General features: G+C 32.6%; 2 protein-coding genes across 2 annotated transcripts in view; one reads left to right on the plus strand and one right to left on the minus strand.

Moving 5' to 3' along the window:
- The window catches only part of LOC117903930 (inositol 2-dehydrogenase), a 4,742-nt gene extending 1,197 nt beyond the window's left edge, over positions 1 to 3,545 (minus strand). The window contains exons 1-6 of the mRNA XM_034816443.1: positions 3,152 to 3,545; positions 2,739 to 2,909; positions 1,736 to 1,900; positions 1,499 to 1,663; positions 362 to 496; positions 67 to 164 (exon numbers count right to left, since the gene is read on the minus strand). Coding sequence (XP_034672334.1) covers positions 67 to 164; positions 362 to 496; positions 1,499 to 1,663; positions 1,736 to 1,900; positions 2,739 to 2,909; positions 3,152 to 3,352 — 935 coding nt within the window. The 5' untranslated portion in view covers positions 3,353 to 3,545. The remainder of the gene's footprint in view (positions 1 to 66; positions 165 to 361; positions 497 to 1,498; positions 1,664 to 1,735; positions 1,901 to 2,738; positions 2,910 to 3,151) is intronic.
- An 8,260-nt stretch (positions 3,546 to 11,805) lies between these two features.
- LOC117907413 (phosphatidylserine decarboxylase proenzyme 1, mitochondrial) lies at positions 11,806 to 21,479 on the plus strand. The gene is made up of 12 exons (XM_034820954.1): positions 11,806 to 12,044; positions 13,176 to 13,264; positions 14,506 to 14,559; positions 14,721 to 14,786; positions 15,067 to 15,127; positions 15,272 to 15,381; positions 15,492 to 15,745; positions 17,493 to 17,599; positions 18,405 to 18,472; positions 19,737 to 19,814; positions 20,472 to 20,594; positions 21,023 to 21,479. The coding sequence occupies exons 1-12, from the start codon at positions 11,903 to 11,905 to the stop codon at positions 21,179 to 21,181; spliced, it is 1,311 nt and encodes a 436-aa protein (XP_034676845.1). The 5' UTR covers positions 11,806 to 11,902; the 3' UTR covers positions 21,182 to 21,479.
- The last annotated feature ends 958 nt before the right edge of the window (positions 21,480 to 22,437 follow it).

The following is a 22,437-nucleotide window of genomic DNA, read 5'->3' on the forward strand; positions in this document are numbered from 1 at the left end:
GGACTGAATGAAAACTGATTTGTGTACAGACTTGGAAACAATGGACAGTGAGACAAAGCTACGTACTTTATCCGGTCATCCTTAGCTTTTATGGTTTGGACACCATCTCTTCCTGCCTCTCGACTACCCACGCGCACAATACTCTCAGGAACAAAGGCCTCCCCCTGTAGCAACTTGTAATCTCAGGAAATAACAGAATATTCAAAATGTAGGAAAATAATCTAGATATTTTATCTGGCTTATACATTTGAGGGCTGCCATATGAGAAGTGGCCACCACCTACTATGAGTTACAGAAAGCAAACTCTTGGCAGCTCCATGGTTCCCTGTGCATATACTGCCAGTGGGAAAGAGAATTTTACCTTTCCAATGTCACCAACTACAGATATTTCTTGCTCATTTTTACTTCCTTCAGCAAACATACAAAGGTCGAGCATTCCTCGAGAGCCATTCTCGAATTCCACAATAACGTATGCATTGTCAATAATATCAGGCACCTGTGACCAAAGGCATGATTGAAGAAAAAAAGAGGGTTACCAAAAGAGAAAAGGTAGTAATTCTTGTTACAACTCAAATTTCAGGGAAAGAAATATCAAGTATGGAAGAGATTGTGCTTGAAACTTTCAGATATTGATTGTTACTTCTGTGTGAATGAGAAGCTTCTAGATTTCATAAATAGTTACTCAATACAAACAGTCGAAGACCCAGAGCTATTGAGCTTAAAAAACAAACTTAAAGTTAGGAGTTCCAGCATATTTCTGTGTGTGTACCCTTGGATCCATTATTTTGAAGAGAGATTATGTGTAGTTTGATCTTTAAGAATTTTAAATAGGTTTCTAAGATGATTGAAGGTATTTTCAGAAATGAAGTCTGTTCTCAGATTTTCGTAACTTTTCATATCTGCATTGATCCCCTTCTTTACATGGGCACAGTCAGCACAATAAAGAGAGGGAAAAGTCCAGCAAATTAGCCTTACTGGAACAATACAGAATCGAGAAATTCTATAGCTCGAATATTTAGTATTCTCTTGTTTATTACTCTAATTCACTAGCATCGCCTGCTTTTCTTTTGCACTATTTTAGAACAAAGAAAAAACCCCTCAAACTATACTCTGCTATTTCCTTCCCCCCTTTACAATAATTTGGTTAGGTCCACCGGCAGGCAATGTCTGATTGCCCAGTCCAAGACTTGGTTCTTCCTCCACTCTCAGAAAAAATCCTTGCCAAATCAATGAACCAATGGCACTGTTTCCATCCATGGGCCAACATTTTTTAGGGTATTGGGTAAACTAGCAAAGCATATCGAAGCTAGATTTCCTTCTCAGAGCTTTCTAGCTCCTGCTGAGTTATCCAATCCCCATTTTACCATTTGAAAAACTTGTCTTCAAGATATTACACCTTTAATTGGCCTTACAACTATAGCATTACTATCCCAACCCTGTGTAGGCTTACAAAGTATACCTTTATAAACGTTTTCAGTTTCCATTAACAAAAGCTTACCTTTCCATCATAAAGTTCATCTTTGTGGTTAACATCAACAGCTCCAGAAGCCATCACACGAACTGGATTTGCACCTGCGAATAGCCTCATGAGATCAAAAAAGTGGCAGCATTTCTCCACCAGAGTGCCCCCTGTGTTGACATTGAATCGATTCCAGTTGTCAACCTGTTACAAGCATGAATCAAGATCAGCAATGGCCACAATGGCAATTCAAAAGACTTAAGTTGCATGATTTACCTTAACAAGAAATGGAAACCGGTGTTCACGGATTGCCACCATTTTAACTTGTCCAAGGGTTCCACCCTTAACTATTTCTATCAATTTAGCAACAGGAGGCATGTATCTGTACTCCAGTCCAACTTGTACCAAAATATCTGGCCTCTTTCTAGCAGCATCTACAACCTAATTCAGGATCCTCAAGTTTACTAAATAAATAAAATGCCAAGAAAATAAAAAATTAACATGCTCAACCATTGTTTTCCTCATTACAACATTAAATTAGTTGGCAAGAATGCAATAAAGAATCAAGATTCATAAAAAAGTGCTTTGCACCAACACATCCAGTTGGGTGTGTGTTTGCATCCCTACCATTGATAAGGCATATTACCACCAGAACCTAGTATGCAGTAATGTACCTATCCCCAAATTTTGTTATAAAGATAAAATATATGTGTATATGTATATATATATTTACTTCAAAGTAGGAGCATGCAATGACCCACCACCCAGTTGAGTCCTATATCGCTAAGTTAAGGTTTCAAGGTTGGGCTTACAAGAACTTGGATAACCTCCCCTCGATAGCTGGTTTCGAGGGTGAGTTCTACTTCTACCTAATGCTGATGAAACAGAGCATTGGGATAGAGTTGAAAGCATTTTTCACTAACTACAGCCAAGTACTCTTTGGGAACCAACACATACTTCGTCAGTTGAGGATCAAATTCACAAATTTCTGAAATGCAGAGAAATTACATCATTGCCAGGGAAGATACAACCAAATCCTACTTTTATAAAAATACAAATCCACAAAAAATTTAAATATCCTACTTGCAATCAACTTGAATCCCCACGAAATAATAATCCAAATATCCAAAATGAAGTTCTTAGGAATGTTAGAACACAACTTATTATTGAGTGATTCCTTATTTTGCAAAATCCAACAATGCATTTCCCATATAAACCCCGCATTCTTCATAATGCCAGTGAATTGTGTTATTCTATATATTCCGCTTGAAAAACCTACCTCCTTGCAATCTGCCACTGTGGTGCACAATGGCTTCTCCACGAGCACATGATGAGGCTTTGGGTGGTTGATGATATCCATGAGAATTTTATAATGAGTCATGTTCGGAGTTGACACAATTACTACATCGCATAGCCCGCTGTCCAATAGTTCTCTGTGTCCTGAAAAGACCTTGAAAATTCTCCAACTCATAAATTTCTTTTAGATCAAAATTGTAGTAGATCCACATATTGAACCAAAATGTTGAAAGTACGGCCAAATGATGATTTGAAAAAAGGAACACCAACTAGACTTAAGTTTCGGAGAACCACTAGACTGGCCACGTGAATTGGATTTCACAGACTTCCGCTGTCCAATCACAGTGTCCCCGAATGCAGAGGGGTGACCTAAAATTAGAAGCGCAGGGCCCATACCTGTATAGGCCAATCAAATGATTTGGCCAAATCTTGAGCAAGTCGTTGGGAGGGCAAGTGAGGGTCAGCGACGGCGACAACGGCCACGCCCTCGCTCCGAAGATGCGATAAATTAATGAAGTGTTCTCTCCCCATCATTCCTACTCCTATGATTCCGTATCTCACAGTGTCGTCCGCCATGGAAGAGAGCTGAGAGCTCATTGCTCGTTATCTCCGTCGCCCAGTTTTGGCTTAATGACTTGAATGGCGGATGATCGAGAGGCTGCTGTCTCCGCCACCCAGCTTGGATTCAATGATTTAATGGTCAAGGGAAGCGGGGTAGAGATTAGTGTCACGGACTCTGGGCATTACTTTCTAGAATCGTTGACACCTACGTGTACAAGGTGTTGACAACTTGGACGGCTCGACAGAACAAATGCGTGGATGCTATATTTTACTTATATTCAATCCAATACATTGAATCTAGACATGATGAACCTACGACACTTCTACGTCCTATTAGAGATGCTGACTTGCACCTGAACCATCTATGCCGGCTCGGCTCGATAGAACAATTGCGTGGATGCTATATTTTACTTATATTCAATCCAATACATTGAATCTAGACATGATGAACACTACGACACTTCTACGTCCTATTAGAGATACTGACTTGTACCTGAACCATCTATGCCGGCTCGGCTAACTGGCTTAACACAAGTGTGTGAGCACTGAGCTGAGAGGACGTGGAGCAGATTTTCTATTTTTGTCGTAGCCTAAGAAGGCGTATTGCATATTGCAATTTGCAGGGTTAACGACACTGCGGTTGTTGGATATCCACATGAAAACACACTTTCCCCTGTATATCATCGTTATCCCTTTTTCTATCTGATCTTGTCATATCTGTTTATACTTTTATCTTACGTATCTTTATTTTATTTAATAGAATTATACTATTATTCGCTGACGTTTCGGTGCTCATACGATTGTTGAGATATTAGGAATGTTTTCCTCATATCATTCTTTCCATATATCATTTAGTATTGAGATATTAAGAATATTTAGATATTAGGAAAATTGAGATATTATAAATATTAAAATATTAGGAATATTGAGATATTAGGATATTAGTTGTTATTTCTTTATATCATTTTTTCCTTATATCATTTTTTCTTATTCTCAGAATGATGATTACCCTCTATATATACTCTGTACATGAACGAATGAAAGTATGAATGAAAAAACTACCATTTATCAATTTGAAGAACGATATCATCAACTTCAAGTTCTGGCCTACCTAAACTAGGATGATTTTATGTTTAAGTTTTTTAATTTAAACAATAATCACGTTTAACTTTCAGCATAAATCCTAATTTTTTTCTCTTGAGATTTTTTTTCTTAAAGAGTAAATGCTAAATGAAAAAATTTATGTAACATTTGATGCTTGGAAGGAGAATAAAAATAAGCAATATTTGGCTAAAGTTTCTAAAATTATGTTTGGTTGTTGAAAAATACTAAGCGAATGTTTGGTAAACGGATTTAATAACTTAATAATATAATTAAGTTATTAAGTATATTTAGTAAATTCACATTTTTATTTTCTTTTATCCTAATAATTTTAACGATCTCTTTTATTATTCTATAATCTCTTTTACCCTAATTATACTTTACGAAGATAAATATATCAATTAAATAATTTAGAAAAAAAATTTCAGTTGATTCCATTCTATAACCCTTTTATTTAAAGTAAAAATTAAATTATAAGTTTAAATTCAATAATTTTAAATATAATTTAATTTAAAATCAACTTAAGTGATTAAGTAATAAGTATTAAGTTTTGTTAAGTATCATTTGAATAAAGAAAAAAATATTAAATAAATGATTTTCTTATATTTGATTATATTATAACTAATATCAATGAAAAATAAATATAATTAAAATTAATCATAAATTATATATTTTTAAATTATTTAATGTTTATATTAAATAGTTAAAATAAGTTAAATAAATTTAAGATAAGATATAAAAATAGTTTATTAATAGTAAATATATTGTTTGAAATAACGTGCAAAACAATTATTGTGGAAAATAGCAAATGAAAAATATGAACATGTTTGAAAGGAGAAAAGGAAGAGTATATTGTCACTTATAAGGTTAAAACAACAGATTAAATAAATAAATAAATAAAGAATATTATTCTACCAAAATTACAAAAGAAAATATGCCTTACAACCTAGGTAAAAATATAAGCAAGAGTTTCCCAGATGGGTTTGCACTACCTTTGTCAAACACATCATATATGACTCAATTAATCAAACATATTTTATTTTTTATCTTTTTTTTGTGATCAATTTATTTTATTTTGTATTTTAGGAGTTATAATTTAGCTTAGCATCTTCTTATTTATACTATTAAGTCATTGAGCGTTCAAATGAAGGCCCAAAACTATGGATTTATCCATATTTTGCTTTATTCGAGTTGACGTTGAGCGTTAGCCTTCAATGGGATGCTACCAAAAAAATAGATGGGCGAAGTGGGTATGAGAATTTTTTATACCCGTCCATCCAATTTCATTTTTTTAGTCTAGATTACATTAAAAACCAAATTTAATGTACAAATAAATAAATATTATGAATTTTTATGATTTATAAATAATTTTTGAAAACAACTTCAAATGTTAGAATAAAAGTTTATTAGGGAATTTCCAATGTTATTAATTTGACCCATGTATTTTAAAATTTGTTAAAAATAATTTTCATTTATAATACGTTATTTTAAATCATTATTTATATTTATATAATTATTTTTAAAAACAAGGCTTAAAAAGTAACTAAAATATTTTTTCCAAAAACAACCATTAAAACCCAATTTTAATAACAATTAATAATCAAACGCTTTTTTATATAATTTTTTCCTTATAAACTACAACTGTTCTTGACAACAGCTACCAAACACAAGAAGGAAGTACAATATTGTGCTCCAAGTGTTTTTAGATGAATAACTAACGCATTTTAACCACCATTAAAACATTTTAACTGCACAATAAAGTCAAATTTGCTATGGCATTAAATTATAAATAAATAAATCAATTTTATAAATGAAATAACGAATGATACAACATTTATTATATTAAATGTTAATTAATATTATTTATAACTTCCATTAATGAATATATATATATATATATATATATATATATATATTATTAAAAAAACTTTTCATCCACTGTAATAGGTATACCGAAGCAATAAATAAATTATTTTTCTCTCATTATATATATATTATTAAAGTAATATATATTTTGTCTCTACTCTTATTTGTGTTGCATTTATTATTGTTTTGCAATACGTTATCAAAACAAATTACTTTAAAAGTAATTCTTGTATCTTAAACTAACGTTATTTATATAGAATAAAATTTTACATATTTATATTATTATTGATTTTGTTCATTTAATTTGTGTTATATATTGTTAAATGTTATAAGCAAATTATTTGGTTTTGATTATAATAAAAAGTTATACCAATGCTATCAATTTATTATAACTGATTCTAATAATATTGTTTTGTCATGTATTTGAAATTATTTGACAATGTCGAACCTTACAAAACTCGAATTTGTGGCACTTGACATTTCAGGAAAGAACCATCTATCTTGGATCCTTTTATGCTGAAACGCATCTTGATGCAATGAATTCTGGAAATATAATCAAAGAAATAAATCAAGCATTCCTATAGGATTATGCAAAAGCGTTGATTTTCCCTCGTCATCATCTCTATGAAAGTTTAAAAAATGAGTATCTTACAGTAAATGATCATTTTACTCAATGGAGTAATTTGAAGGAAAGATATGACCACTAAAAAACTATGATTCACTTAAAAGCTTAATATGATTAGATGCACTTAAGGTTGCAAAAATTTAAAATTGTTAGTGAATATAACTCTGCATTGTTCAAAATTAGCTTTCAATTAAAGTTGTGTGGAGAAAAAAAATCACAGAAAAAAATATGTTAGAAAAAAATTGTACTACATTTCACACCTCAAATGTGCTATTGCAGTAGCAATATTGAGAGCGTAGATTTACAAAATACTCTAAATTAATATCATGTCTTCTTATTGTTGAACAAAATAACGAGCTTTTGATGAGAAATCACCAGTCTCGTCCAATTAGATCTAAATCATTCCCTGAAGTGAATGCAATGTTGTCCCAAACTTGTGGAAGTAGACAAGGACGAGGACGTGGTCATGGAAGAAATCCTCGATTTATGTTAGTAATTCCTCAAATTCTCATAAAAAAAAATGTCTCATTACACCACTAGAAATTGAATAATACTGAGGCAAAACAAAAAAATGGGAACTGTATACAAAATAAACCTCATAAGAACCACGAGAATAATGGTTATAAATGTGATATGAAGGGATATTGGTCGCGTACCTATCGTACACTCAAACATTTGGTCAACCTTTACCAAACATTAATAAAAGCAAAAGGAAAAATAAAAATAAAAATGAACATTACCGATGGTGATGGATTGGACCTAACCTACCATAACATTGATTTATTTGGAGGTCATAATAAAAAAATTGATCATTTAATAAATGATGAGAATACTAACATTGATTGATGTTACTTTATATATAAAATAATATATTATTTTTTTATATTTACATCTTATTTCTTTTGTTATTTGCATTATGTCTTTTTTTTTTTTTTTTAATATTAGGTCTTAAGATGAATAAGGGTAATGTATATTTTGCAGACTATGTAACCACACACACAATTCTTCTAAATAAAAAATATTTTCTCAAATTAACGTTAATAAAAGTTAATGTAAATACCATATTTGGTATTACAAACTTAGTTGAATGATCTGGAAATGTAAACATAATGCTACCAAATAGAACTAGATTCCATATAAATGATGTTTTATATTTTGACACATCAAAAAGAAATTTCCTAAGTTTTAAAGATATCCATAGAAATGGATATCATATTGAAACTATGAATGAAGATAATGTAAAATATCTTTACATTACTTTCGTTATATCTTGTTAGAAGCTTATAATGGAAAAACTATCGGCTTTCTCCTTTGGGTTGTATCATACAACTATAAAGTCTATTGAGTCATATGTTGTCGTCAACCAAAAGTTCAATGACCCAAAAGTTTTTGTCCTTTGGCATCACAAACTAGGTCACCCAAGGTCTTCAATGATGCGTTGAATAATCGAACATGCAAATAGACATCCACTAAAAATCTAGAAGATTGTTTTGCCCAATGAATACTCATGTGTTGCTTGCTCACAAGGTAAATTGATAATTGGACCATCTTTTTTTACTAAAGTCATATTTGAGTCACCAATCTTTTTAGAAATAATACATGGGGACATATGTGAGTCTATCCATCCACCATGTGGACCATTTCGTTATTTTATGATCTTAATAGATGCATCTACTAGGTGGTCACATGTTTGTCTTCTTTATACACGTAATGTTGCCTTTGCTAAGCTTCTTGGACAAATGATTAGATTAAAAGCATAATTTCCAAATTATCTAATTAAGACAATACATCTTGATAATGCTGACAAATTTACTTTTCAAACATTCATTGACTATTGCATGTTAATAAGGATAAATATTGAGCATTATATTGCTCATACTCATACCTAAAATGGTTTAGCAGAATCATTTATCAAACGTCTCCAATTAATATCTCGACCATTACTAATGAAAACCAAGTTACCTACTTCTGCTTAGGGACATGCTATTATGCATGTTGTAGCTTTAGTCTTTATTCGACCTATAACTTTCCATGAATACTCTCCTTCACAACTTGTGCTTGGAAAACAATCAAATATCTCTTACTTACAGATTTTTGATTGTGTAGTATATGTACCAATTGCACTTATACAATGCATTAAAATGGGCTCCCAACGAAGACTTGAGATTTATGTAGGTTTTGATTCTTCGTCTATCATAAGATATCTCAAAACCTTTGATGGATGATGTTTTTATAGCCCGTTTTGTGGATTATTATTTTAATGAAAGTGTTTTCTCATTATTAGGAAAAGAAGAGCAAATTCTTGAAGAATGACTAGTAATTACTTGGAACACATCTATTATGTTTCATCTTGATCATCGTACAAATCAATATGAATTAAAAGTTCAAAAAATCATTTATTTACAAAATCTTGCCAATCAAATACTATATGCATTCATTGATATAAAGAAAATGACAAAGTCATATATCTCAGTTACAAATAATTCATTATGGATTGATGTTCATGTAAGACAGTTAACAAATGAATCTAAGATACACCTAAAGTGTGATAGACCTGTCGACTTAAAGGATATAACTCCCCGAAATAAGAGAACACAAGGAAAACTTGACACTTTAGAAGAGGTCATTAAGATGATTTATCGGTTTAAAATTGATTAATCCATAGTCCCATAAGAGGCACAAATAATTCAGAAAGCCCTAGAAAAGGTACTTGAAAATTGTAAGATCTCAATAAGTTATATACATACGAGAAAAAAATGAGATTGAAACAATATTTTTATTAACAATATTTTCATTTTCCAAGTGGCCTCTGATATTATAAGAAATGACGAAGAACCCGAACTATGAAATGTGGAAGAATGTCAACATAGAAAGGATTGGCCAAAATGGAAATAAACTATGCAAGTAGAGTTAAACTCATTAACAAAATGAGAAGTTTTTGGACCTATGGTCCAAAAACCTAAGGATGTAAAACCTATTGGGTACAAATGGTATTTATACGAAAGTGCAATAAGAATAATGAGATTATAAGATATAAAATGCGATAACACAAGGTTTCTCGCAAAGACTTGGTATTGCCTATGAGGAAACATGTTCTCCTATCATGGACGTAATCACATTTTGTTTCTTAATTAGCTTGCTAGTCTTAGAAAGACTGAATATGCATCTCATGAATATTATTACAACGATCCTTGTATGGATTAAATCAATTTGGATGTATATGGTACAATTGCCTTAGCGAATACTTGCTAAAAGAAGGGTATGTGAATAATCCTATATGTCCATGCATATTCATTAAAAAATTAGAAATCAGATTTACAATTATTGTAGTGTATGTTGATGACTTAAATTTTGTTGAGACTCCTGAAGAGCTCATAAGAACAACAAATTACTTGAAAAAAGAATTTGAGATGAAGGATATTGGAAAAACAAAATTTTATCTTGGCTTGCAGATCAAACATTTTCCAAATGGAATTTTAGTACATCAATCAACATATATTAAGAAAAATTTGAAGCGCTTTTATATGGATAAAACACATCTTTTAAGTTCTCAAAGGGTTGTCCGATCACTTGATATGAAAAAAGACCCATTTCGTCCTTGTGAAAAAAATGAAAAGTTACTTGGTCTTGAAATACCATATCTTAGTGTTATTAGTGCACTTATGTATCTTGCTAATTGTATATGACCAAACATTGCTTTTTCTGTTAATTTCTTAACAAGATGCAGTTCCGCTCCAACTCAAAGACATTGAAATGGTATCAAATATATATTATGCTATCTTTGCGGAACTATTGATATGAGTTTATTTTACTTAAGGGAATCAAAGTAACAAAAGCTTTGATATGTGCTTAATTGTAATGGTATTGCTATTTCATGGGGATCTGTCAAATAAACAATGATGGCTACATCATCAAATCATTAAAAAATACTTGCAATTTATGAAACAATTCGTGTATGTATATGACTATGATCTATGATCCAACATATTCAGGAAACATGTAGACTATTCTCTATCAAAGGTGACTCGACAATATTATTTGAAGATAATGTTGCATGTGTTGCATAGATAAAAAAATGTTATATTAAAGGAGATAGAACTAAATACATTTCACCAAAATTCTTTTATACACATGAACTTCAGAAGAGTAGTGAAATTAATGTTCAACAATACGTTCAAGTGATAATCTAACAAATTTATTTACAAAGTCATTGTTAACCTCAACATTCAAAAATTTAATGCACAATATTGGAATGCATCAACTCAAGGATATCGACATAAGAGGGAGTATGCTTATAAAAGAGTGTTAGTGTACTGTATTATTTTTCCTTTCGTTCAGGTTTTATCCTATTGGGTTTTACTGACAAGGTGTTTAATAAGACAGTTCTAACAAACTAAGAGCAACTTAAAGAATTATAAGAATATTGTACTTTGTTTTTTTTTTTTTTTCTATAAAATTTTTTTACTAGTGAAGTTTTAATGAGACATATTCTTCTAATACAGTGGACATCCAAGAGCGAGTATTATAAATGAAGTGATGAATGCTATCACATTTATTATATTAAATGTTAATTAATATTATTTATGACTTCCATTAATAAATATTAATAAAATCATTTAGAAAGTTTATAAAAAAGTTTCTCATCCACTCATTCTCTTTCTTTTATTCTTTCTTCCTTTCTTTCTCCCAACTCTCTCAATTCTCTTCTCTAATCCGTTATATATATTATTAAAATAATATATATTTTTTCTCTACTTCTATTTACCTTGCATTTATTATACTTTTACAACAATAAATAATTTATATAAATTCAATTTAAGTGGCAATTAAAACTATCATTTTTTGTGGCCCGGCCCGAAGCCAGACCAGAAAGAGGCCCACTTATTCAATAATCCGGGGCATCCACCGAAAAGCAGAGGACGCCACAAACCAAATCCTTCGAAATCCAGTGTCTTGCTCTGACAGTCCGACTCCAATCTACTGCACAAACCAAAATGAAATTTAGGGTTTCTCAGAAATTCCCCATGTTCATACACCAAGCAACGCTCAATCACCGCCATCTTCACCTCATTTCCTTCGTCAGAAAACTTCAAACGTCTCGAGCTTCCGTCAATGGCGGAAGTAGCAGCTCTCAAGGTCATCATCCTCATCTTCACATTTTCTTTCCAACACTGTTTTGTTCTCCTGTATTTGAATAAATGCTTGCATTGGTTCTCTTTCGTTTCTGTTTTATTTGGTCGCCGAGGAAAGTTTGGGAGTGTGAAGAAACTACGATTTTGGGATAGTTGTTGTCATTTACTTGGGTTCAGAAATCAGAGCCTTTACTTAGTTATGGTTACTCCTTTCGATTCAGTAGAAGTGAATTTTCTGAAACTGCGATAAAACGCAAAGCAGTAGATTTTTTGTCTTCCTTTTTCCTGAAGGACCAGGGCGTGTTTGATTACGCTTCCTGGAAACTGTTTTCGTTGTTTTGAAAAAACGGAGAAATGAAAGTAGCATTGAAAAAAAAAATTGTTTGGACTTTGTTTCTTGTAATTGCTTTCTGAAAATGTTTCCAAACAACGTTTCTTCTGTTGAATATAAAATAAATGCCCGTTTCCCATATGGCTAAGAAAATGGTGATTTAATTTCCCCCACCTTCTTTTACAAAGTTTTTGGGAAGTTCTAAACATCATGTTTCAATTAATTCTCTTTTATACAGAGAATGAAGAATTTGAAAATGCATAAAATTTTAAATTCCTTTAAATTTTCTTACTAAACCAAACAAGAGAATTTTAAATTCCTTACTATATCTTTTACTTTTTACAATATCATCCATCATCCAAATGGAAAGTTTAGACTTGAATTTGATTATGGGAAAATACTAAGGAAGGAAAAAGAATGCCAAGAAAAATAATTGTCATATTTAGTTTAGTTTTATTATGAAAAATATGAAAGAAAATAAAAAATAATTAAAATTAGTTAGAAACTTATACATTTTCAAATTATTTAATCTTTATATAAAAGAGTTAAAATAAATGAAACGAGGCATTCCGCTTTATTTTTTCTCCCTCATATTTTCCCTCAAATTTTTGAGGAACCAAACATAGTGGAAATATATAAGGAAAGAATGCAGAAGGAAGACAATGGAAATGGGTTGTAAAAGAATGATTTTCACTTTCCCCGATATTTGATAGAGTGTTGGGGAATCACGAAGTTGTTATTTTTCCATGAGCTGTTAATAACCTATTAGTTGAATGTGAAGCTTATCATTGAGTGTGTGGACAGGCAATTCTTTTCTTGTGCCTGGTGCAACAGTGGCTACTATACTTATGCTTGGTGCGCTTCATGCTAGGCGGCTTTACGATGATAAGAAGGTGCATATTAGTTTTGTGAATACCCAAAACTTATAATTTTTTATTTGTACCCCTGGAAATTATATTATTCTTCAGAGTTTTACTAACACAACATTTATGGGGCAGTTGTCCCAAATGCCTTCTGTTTGCTAATTAATAATAAAAATAAGCCTGGTGAATCTGGGGCCTAAGTAGTTCATCACAATCGTGCTGCAAACTTAGTAGTTATTCAATGGAAGTCTGAAAGATCAGGTTGGGTTGTTAATGACAGCTGCTTTTCTTACCTTTTTAATAGTGTAATACCAAATATCCATTAATTTAGGGGTGGCAATTCTTGTTGGTGGGTCGTGTTCATGTTATGTCGAAGCTCCAACACTTAACTAAATAGGTTAACCCAAACATGATATGAATAATAATCAGGTTAAAAACCCAAAACCAAACCCAAACACTATCTAATTATGAAACATGTAATATGTTTTGTAACCTATTTAATAATCAAGTCCTTTTCAATAATCAGGTTGATCAAGTTAAGTCTTTTACAAGTCTATATGATTAACCTCCTAACTTGACGTATTTATAACCCAACTGATTTCTTTATTCAAAATCAAATTTTAAATGAATCAAATATGGGTTAAATACATTATAATTGTAATCAAGTTAATCAATATGATGATCAAATAGGTCAATTCAAGTGAAATGCATGTTAAGCAGTTTGACCTAAAAACACCTATTTATTAAACGAGTTATACAGGTTGACATGAATTTGATCCAAACATGATTATTCTCAACTCAAACTGCGAAAAACGTGTTGGGTTTAAGTTGTATTGGCAAATCGTATCAAAGTTTGCCACCCTTACATTAAGTTGCTACCTTTGTTGCTAGGGTTGTAATAGTTGGTGGTATGGTATAACATAATAATTAACATGTATTCCAAGGTGATCCCTATGCCATGTGTTTTAGTGTCCCAATGGATAGAAGTGGACTATGACTAAGTCGATGTTATGGGATGAGAATATTGGTTTATTCTCTTATCATGATTTTGATTGGAAGCAAATAGAATGTTTGCTTTCAGTAAAAAGGAAAAAAAAAAATCCTACTCAGATTATGTGATGCATGCCTTTGTTTTAACTCAAGGAAATTTCTTGTTTACATATTGCCAATAGTTTTGCAACAAAATTATATATGTGCCTTCATCTGGCATGACAACAATTATCCTTTGATGCTCATTTATTTGTTGAATGCCTTTTTTGTTTTCATGGCAGGTAGAAGATGCAAGGGAGAAAGGACTTGAATTTGAATTCCATCCTGATGTAAAAGTAATACATCTATGTTTACCATCCCAAATGTGTTTATTTTCATGCTTTCACTTATTTAATTACTACTAGATCTCAGTCACATAAATTAAAGTAGATAATATTTTTCAGCGATACAAATAATGTTGTATCCACATCTAACTTCTTACAAAACTTCCTGTTAGGCGACATTTCTGCAGTTGCTACCTCTACGTTCCATTTCCAGATATTGGGGCTTATTGACAAGTGTGGTGAGTATTCTTCTCATGATAACAGCGCAAGAATATTCCCTTTGTCAAATTTTAGGTTTAGGCTGTGCATTTGTGTTTCTGTCATTTATGCCTTCATTTTTGTTTCCATTTAGGATGTTCCCTTAAATCTCTTAAATAATGCTGAAGCCTTTGATTTTTCAGTTCATGATACTCCTAGCTTGAAATCTGGTCCATATGCCTTAGTTTATTTTATTTTATCAGACATATGCCTCAGTTTTATCATATAGCTGCTTCTTATCTGCGGAAAGTTGTTTTCTAGGAAATCCCTGTGTGGCTGCGTCCTTATGTTTATAGAGCATGGGCTCGGGCATTCCATTCAAGTACTGTTCTTTTTACCTCTTTCAGCTTTTATTGCCATTGAAACCATGGATGCTGTGATTTTTCTTGTAGTTGGTGGTTAAGTTTTTAATTTTTTCCTGAATTGGTGGAAAATATGTAGAACTATGATCAGGTTTGTATTTCAGACTTAGAAGAAGCAGCTATGCCTTTGGATGAATATGCTACTTTACGGGATTTCTTTGTTCGATCCTTGAAAGAAGGTTCCAGGCCTATTGACCCTGATCCAAGATGTCTGGTAACTGGTAACCGACATGTGTATCTTATTTGTACAAATCTGTTTTGCTGTTAAAGTGATGCCATTATATAACCTGCCCTGTACATACTCTGGTTTATTTGTGAATATAGGTTAGTCCTGTGGATGGCATTATTTTAAGATTTGGAGAATTGAAAGCAGCAGGAGCTATGATTGAGCAAGTAAAAGGGTTCTCTTATTCCGTTTCTTCTCTTCTGGGTGCAAACTCGCTTCTTCCCATGATAACTGAAGAGACTACCCATGCAGAGAGTAGTGAACTTGAAAACACTCCTAAAGACCAAAGTAATAAATCATGGTGGAGAGTTTCACTGGCTTCTCCAAAAGTTTGGGACCCTGTAGCATCAAGGTAAGTAATCATATATTCACATTTCTAATTATTTGCTGCCACCATTCCTTGGCATCATACAAATGTAGATGCTAATAACATTGCAATGATGCTGGTTAACAAAACATGGGCGTTGGATGCAATGAATTACTTTTTAATGGCTCTTCTTGGACTAAGAGTAATTTTGATCTCTGATTATGTTTTGTATTGTCCCCCTGCTGTTTAGTATTTTGTTAAAGCAATCTTCTTAGTTATAGCTCCAAAAAAAGAGTTTTTCTCTTTTTCTATCTCGACGTCTTTGAATTTCAGTCTAAAAAGGGCAATTGTCCAAGGAAATTTCGATCCACCAGGGAATTGGGCACAAATATGGTATAGTTTGTATTGCATATAAAATTTAACTGGAACTTGAGGATTGTACTAATTTGTATGAGCAGGGATTTTAACTTAAATGGGAAACTGATCTCTTCTTGAACAATTGTGATTTTAATGAATTTTTTTTTAGGTCCATTTAATGTTGAAATACATCTGGAAATACTAGGGAAAGGGGAAGATTTGGAGTTAAGGGAATTTCTTGCACAATGTTCATTCACCTTTTAAATTGGTATTCATGTATTCATGAAGAGTCCTTTATGGGTGTCAATTGTATACATTGTGTGCACTTTGCTGTGCCATTTGCTTAGGCGCCATTAATATATGTGTATGCTATTTACCTATGAAAAAAATTATTCATGAAGAGTGTTTGGCCATACTGCTACATGTAAGACAAAGTTGCACAATTGGACCCCCTCTCTGGTTCCAAATCTGGAGACTTTATCTGTGTAGTGATTTGATATATTTGATATGTATAAGATATTTATGACATGTGCATAGTACTCTATTCAGCAATCTCTTCCAAAAAAAAGGTATCAAATTTGAGGTAAGACAATGTTGTGATAATATCTTATTAGGACTAAATGAAGCCATTTAGGTGCTCCCTGTTGACTTTCTTTAAGTTTTTTGAATATTTTTAAAGGGTTTTTTGGTCTCTTCATCTAACTGTTCAAATTTTCCTATAGTTCTCTGGATTTGATATAGTCTATTTATTCTATTTTCTTCTGCATCTAAGGGAAACCAAATGCACATGACTGCTTAGGAGAAAAAAGCTCAAATATGATACAAAAGAAGTAAAATATTAATAAAATTGAAATTTCTGATCTTTCTAACAGTCGTATATGAGAATTTCAAAGGTATTCCAAGATATTGAGAAATATATAGATGCTTCATACAATTGTATCAATTTTACATTTGTCCAAAACATACATTGAAGGCTCCAACAATCAGTGATCTGTCAGCATTTGGTTTTGGTAATATGGTACCTACATTGCCACATGGCTTACTTTAACACATAGGGAAAAATCATAAATCTATTGAAATATGGATTAAACTTATTGATCTACACCTATCTTTTAATTTCATGTGATGCACTGTGTGATGGAACACTTGGTTTTTGTGGGAACATCATTTCATTTGCTTTTTAGTAGATTTTTGTTTTTAAAATGGAAAAATTTACTTTAATATTCATTTGCTTTTATGTTTTGTGATTGAAAACCAACTCTGTGACTGCTTGAATTTATTTGTTTCTTCATTTTCTTGTACAAAATTAAAACTCTCCTTTAGTCTTGTACTCCATTGCCATGTGCAATAAATTTTCTGCTGTCTACCATTAAAGCCTTCCTATAAGTGAATCATAAGTCAAATTTATTCATGCATGAAAATGATTTTATTGCAGTCCAATGAAAGGCCTTTTTTACTGTGTAATTTACTTGAAGCCTGGAGACTATCATCGGATACACTCTCCAATTGACTGGAATGTTCTTGTTCGCCGGCATTTTTCAGGTATTATGATTTGAAAAACAGTGAAGAATGAAGATTAGTTCATCATTATGATTGTTTATCTGATTTGTGCATACATCTCTTTTCTGTTGGTTAGAATCTTTGTTGATGAACCTTATCTTTAAGGTTTCTTTGCTTCCTTCATGTGGTCCGTAAAATATTCTTTGGAAGATAGACCCCTGGTTTTTCAGTATTATATACTGTGTGCACTTGTCAGTCTTAGATTCTAAGAGCAAGTATAGTCCTTACCCTGTTAGAGTTATCCATCACTTCAATCTTTCATGAACCTTGTTAAATGATTGTTTATGCACTTGGACCACATCTTTGACAAAGATCATTGGGTAGACAATATTTTTAATTTTTTTAGCCTCCTTTGAACTGAAAAAGAGATTGGCTTGTATAGTAGCTCACCTTTTTTTAAATGTTCATTGGAATGGATCAATGAAGTTTGAAAACGATCAATAAAGGAAAAGATATAAGAGAGAGAGAGAGAGAGCATAATTGCCATGGATTCTCCCAGTGGCATACAAGCTGGCTTGATTGAATCCTCACGAGGAGGACTACAAGCCAATTACCTTGATTGAAGGGAAAAAAGGGTACACCTGAAAGTTAAATTTTCCAAAGTTCTATCAGGAATTATATTTCTCTTGATGTTTCCTCTTATTATCCTTGCTTGATCCTTATGAATTAATATTTTTCTTGACATTGCTTCTTATTATCCTTACTTGATCCTTATTTTATCCTATTAATATCTAGTATCCTGGTTTCATTTGCAACTTATCTGTATAATCAATCATTTTCTCTGTAGGCCGCCTTTTCCCTGTGAATGAACGTGCTACAAGAACAATCAGAAACCTTTATGTTGAGAATGAAAGGGTAATTATGATTTCTCGATTCAACATTACATGAGTTATTTTAATTTCAATAGTATTCTCATTTGCTTATTATTTTTTCAATTCTTGTCTCCTATGACATATCTGGGTCCTTTTCTGTCCCAATGAACCCTAGATTGAAAGAAAATTATTTGTTTCAAAAACAAAAATGCTGCTTATTGAAGCAATAAGCAGCATCAGAGGGACTATTTCCATTCCTATGATATAGAATCAAATTTTGTTCTTCAAGAAGTAAACCTTATTTGACACTTGAGCGCACAGAAAAGACAGATTTTATTCTTTATAAATTCAATGTATATAACAGAAAGATTGCATGCATCTTAGCCTGTCTGATAACTCTCCTTGGATATGTACAAATTTTCTTTGTTATGAATGTGCATTAACTGTCATTGCAAAGTATGGAATTAGACGACCCCAATTATATTTGAAACCAGAGTAATGAGGATAGCATATCAAAGATAGATGAATGCCCTGTTTAAGATAGGTTTTTTGTTTTTGGCTTTAACCAAAAGCAAAGCTGAAGCCAAGACCAAAACCATACAGGAAATAGCTTTCTGCAGAAGCTAAAATAGGACTTCTATGAGAAGTATTTTCCTTGCTTTCGTATTAAGTTATTTTGAAGCCATAGATATTTTAATGAAATTACCCTGATGGGTACTGAAGCTCTTATTTGCTTAAAAAATACCTTTTTTCTTCTTAGGAATCAATCCAAACAGGGCAGAAGAACTAGGTAAATCATAAAAGACAAACATGCTAATGGTATCTGACCAGTGCCTCCTGAAAAAATGAATATATGTAAAAAAGACATTGACATAGGTATCTGACTGGTGACCTCCTGACAAAATGAATTCAACATTTTTGATACAGCAGAAAAGGAAGATGTTAAAGTAGGAGTTCTTGTTATACAGGATTCAAAGAATATAGATTCTTTGGATGTCTTCATTCTAAATATAATTCTACCAAAGTACAGACTCTAAAAGGCACCTAGCAAAAAAGGAAAAATGAAGATTCTATAATCACAGTTTTGAAAAACAAAATTCAAATCATTTGATGATCCTAGCCCTAAAAAATAAGCTCTGCTTTCCTCGAGCTCCCTTGTGAACAATTTTGAAGTTTATCAATCCATGAAATTTTGTGTTTGATCTATGGAACTTCCCTAATTTTGTTTTTGTTCTTTCTGAATGTATATGAACATGCCTAGGCTGTACCAATTCTACATCACCGGTTTTCTTTGTTGAATATTTCAGGTTGTACTCGAAGGTCAATGGCAAGAAGGGTTTATGGGAATTGCTGCAATTGGTGCAACAAATATTGGCTCTATTGAGGTTAAGTGGTTCTTCTGACACATTAAGTTTATCCTTTGTTTCTTCTTTTAGAGCCCTGCTCCTTATGCTTGCACAAAATTAATATGACTTAATAATCCATCATTGTAACTGATCTCAGTTTGTTGTGTTACAATGCATAGCAGTAGGGGTGGAGATCTGGAGAGGATTACAGACCAAATAAACTGCTTCATTTCTTAGTTATATGACTTGTATTTGCAGGAAAATGTTTTTGAGACAAGGTTAAGGAAAATTGGAGGAAGATTACAAAGAAAGAGGGGGTGCAGGGTTGTTAGTTTGCATTGGGGTTGGGACATGATATTATGATTGAAAAAAAAGGAACGAAGTTTTAAGACCTGTACCATCTCCCAGGACATTATATTCTTCTTTTGTATCAGCATGGAGAAGTATCAATAATCTTGTCAATAACTACTGTTGCTAGTATCCTCAACCATTTGGAACTTTTTTACTGAAAATTCTTAACAAGGTTTAGTGATTGAAATGCTTAGATTTCCCTGATTGATTTGCCACTCTGTGAGTTGGGTCTGAGTTTGCACATTGCTGCTTTTCATTGAACCAAAACTTTGGACTGAAATGATCAGATATCCCTGATTGACTCGCCACTGTCATTTGACTTTGATCTGGTTTTGCACATTGCAGCTTTTTATTGAACCAGAGCTTCGAACAAACCGGCCAAGAAAGAAGTTTTTTCACTCAGAGCCACCTGAGGAACGTATTTATGAACCTGAAGGTGTAGGTGTCATGCTCAAAAAGGGTGATGAGGTTAGAAATGCACCTACATTTGTACTCTTTTAGAAATTGATGTTTGATTAGTTCTATCATTTACAAAAGAGAAGAAACATAAGTTCAACTTTCTTAACCATATAATTGATATTACGTATAAGCAATGGTTGTTTCCCCTTTCCTTTTTTCTATAAAATTTTCCCTCTTGAAAATTTAGTTGCACCTGCTTAGAATTTCATTTTGCTGTTAATTTGACAAGAGCAAGATAATGTATTCTGGAACCTCTACGTCTTGGCAATAGCAATCCTACATGTCTACTTGCCACAAACTTCAAAGATTTGCGTGTGCAAATGCTTGTATATGTTTTGATATATTCGCTTGCTGTCCTATTTGCTAAACCACTGAATTTGTGAGCTCTTCATTTGGTTTAACTTGTTTCATTATTGTCTGTGTGTTAATCTTTCCAGATGGCCGCCTTCAATATGGGATCCACAGTGGTGCTTGTGTTCCAGGCTCCAGTTTCAAGATCACCCAAAAACCAGGGCTCATCAGAATTTAGCTTTTGCACCAGGAAAGGGGATAGAATTCGTGTGGGAGAAGCACTGGGAAGGTGGCATGATTCATAGCAACAGTAATGCACCATATATGACGCATTTTACATTTTAGAGCATTTGTACCATGTTTGTAGACTACAGAACTGACTGTAACTCACTGCAAATTGCCACAATGATGTTCAGAAAAACTGGCAATAGTACCTTGGATGGATCAACTTGTATTTATATTGCCCATGATTTTGCTTCATGTTGAATCTGTGGTTGATGTAACAAAAAGTTCAGTCAGTTCCAAATTAATTTTTGAGTTAAACTTGGAATTAAGGGAGGTTCTCTTCTGGCACTTAATTGTGGTGTTGGCAATTTGGGTTAATCACAAAGGATTTATCTGTTTTTTATTTTTTTAAATGCAAGAAACTCGTAGTAATCCACCTGAATATAACCTCTGATATCATTAGTTTCCATTGCCAAATTCAAATGGTAAAACTGAATTATGTGTTTGGAAGAATGTGAATCAGTTACGCATCCAAAATACCTTTCTTGATTGGTGTTCTAGGATTTGCTTCCCTATCAATCACTTTCTTTTGCCATCTAGTCCGTTAGCTGAAGAGAATATGGGGAAGAAAATTTCTTGAAAATGCTTAAAAGCATTTAAGTCACTATTAATTCATCGCCTGCTCCCTGGTTTGTGGCCTTTAGGCAGGCCATTTGTTCTGCTTTGTGATCCACAGGCCCTTTTCCGACTAGGAACTCCAGAAAAGAAGTGAACTTGCCTTTAGGCAGTATGTAATGGTTGCTATTAACTTGCTAATATGCTAATGAAATTGACAGCTGCTGGAGATTGATATGGTGAAGTTGGCAAGGGCTTCGACAATTCATCTATTTTCTGTTGAGCGCAATCAAGAACCCAGGAAGCCTGCCTGTTGAAGAATAGGAACGGAAGCCTGCTTGTAGACAGAATAGGAATTTGGCAACTCCTGTGCACATTGATTCAGGCAATGTAATTATTGAGCATATTATGCCTTAATCGGAAAGATTATGAAACCAGAAGAAACAGATGGAGCAACAATAGCCCTGGTGGATTTGCAGGGTAAGAATCTTTTCTCAGTCAACACTTTATCGCATTTCGTTTGGACTACTTGATTTAATTGATTTACATGACTTTACCCTTTTGTATGAATTACTTGATTTTATGTTTCTTTAAAGCTCGCTTTACAAATCATGGGCCTAGCACAATGTGATACCTATTTGGACACCCTGCACAGATATGATGCTTATCCAAATGCCACAATTAATGTAAAGTGGCATTTGATAAGCCAAAAGCAATAAAG

Source organism: Vitis riparia, chromosome 2, assembly GCF_004353265.1.
Source record: "Vitis riparia cultivar Riparia Gloire de Montpellier isolate 1030 chromosome 2, EGFV_Vit.rip_1.0, whole genome shotgun sequence".
Lineage (NCBI taxonomy): Eukaryota > Viridiplantae > Streptophyta > Magnoliopsida > Vitales > Vitaceae > Vitis > Vitis riparia.

What these genes read in the sequence shown, in the direction of transcription:
- LOC117907413 (XM_034820954.1), top strand. Translation starts at nt 11,903, where the DNA reads ATGAAATTTAGGGTTTCTCAGAAATTCCCCATGTTCATACACCAAGCA. An exon ending in AATTCCATCCTGATGTAAAA is followed by an intron (nt 14,560 to 14,720) that starts GTAATACATCTA and finishes ACTTCCTGTTAG; the next exon opens with GCGACATTTCTGCAGTTGCT. An exon ending in TTTATGTTGAGAATGAAAGG is followed by an intron (nt 18,473 to 19,736) that starts GTAATTATGATT and finishes TGAATATTTCAG; the next exon opens with GTTGTACTCGAAGGTCAATG.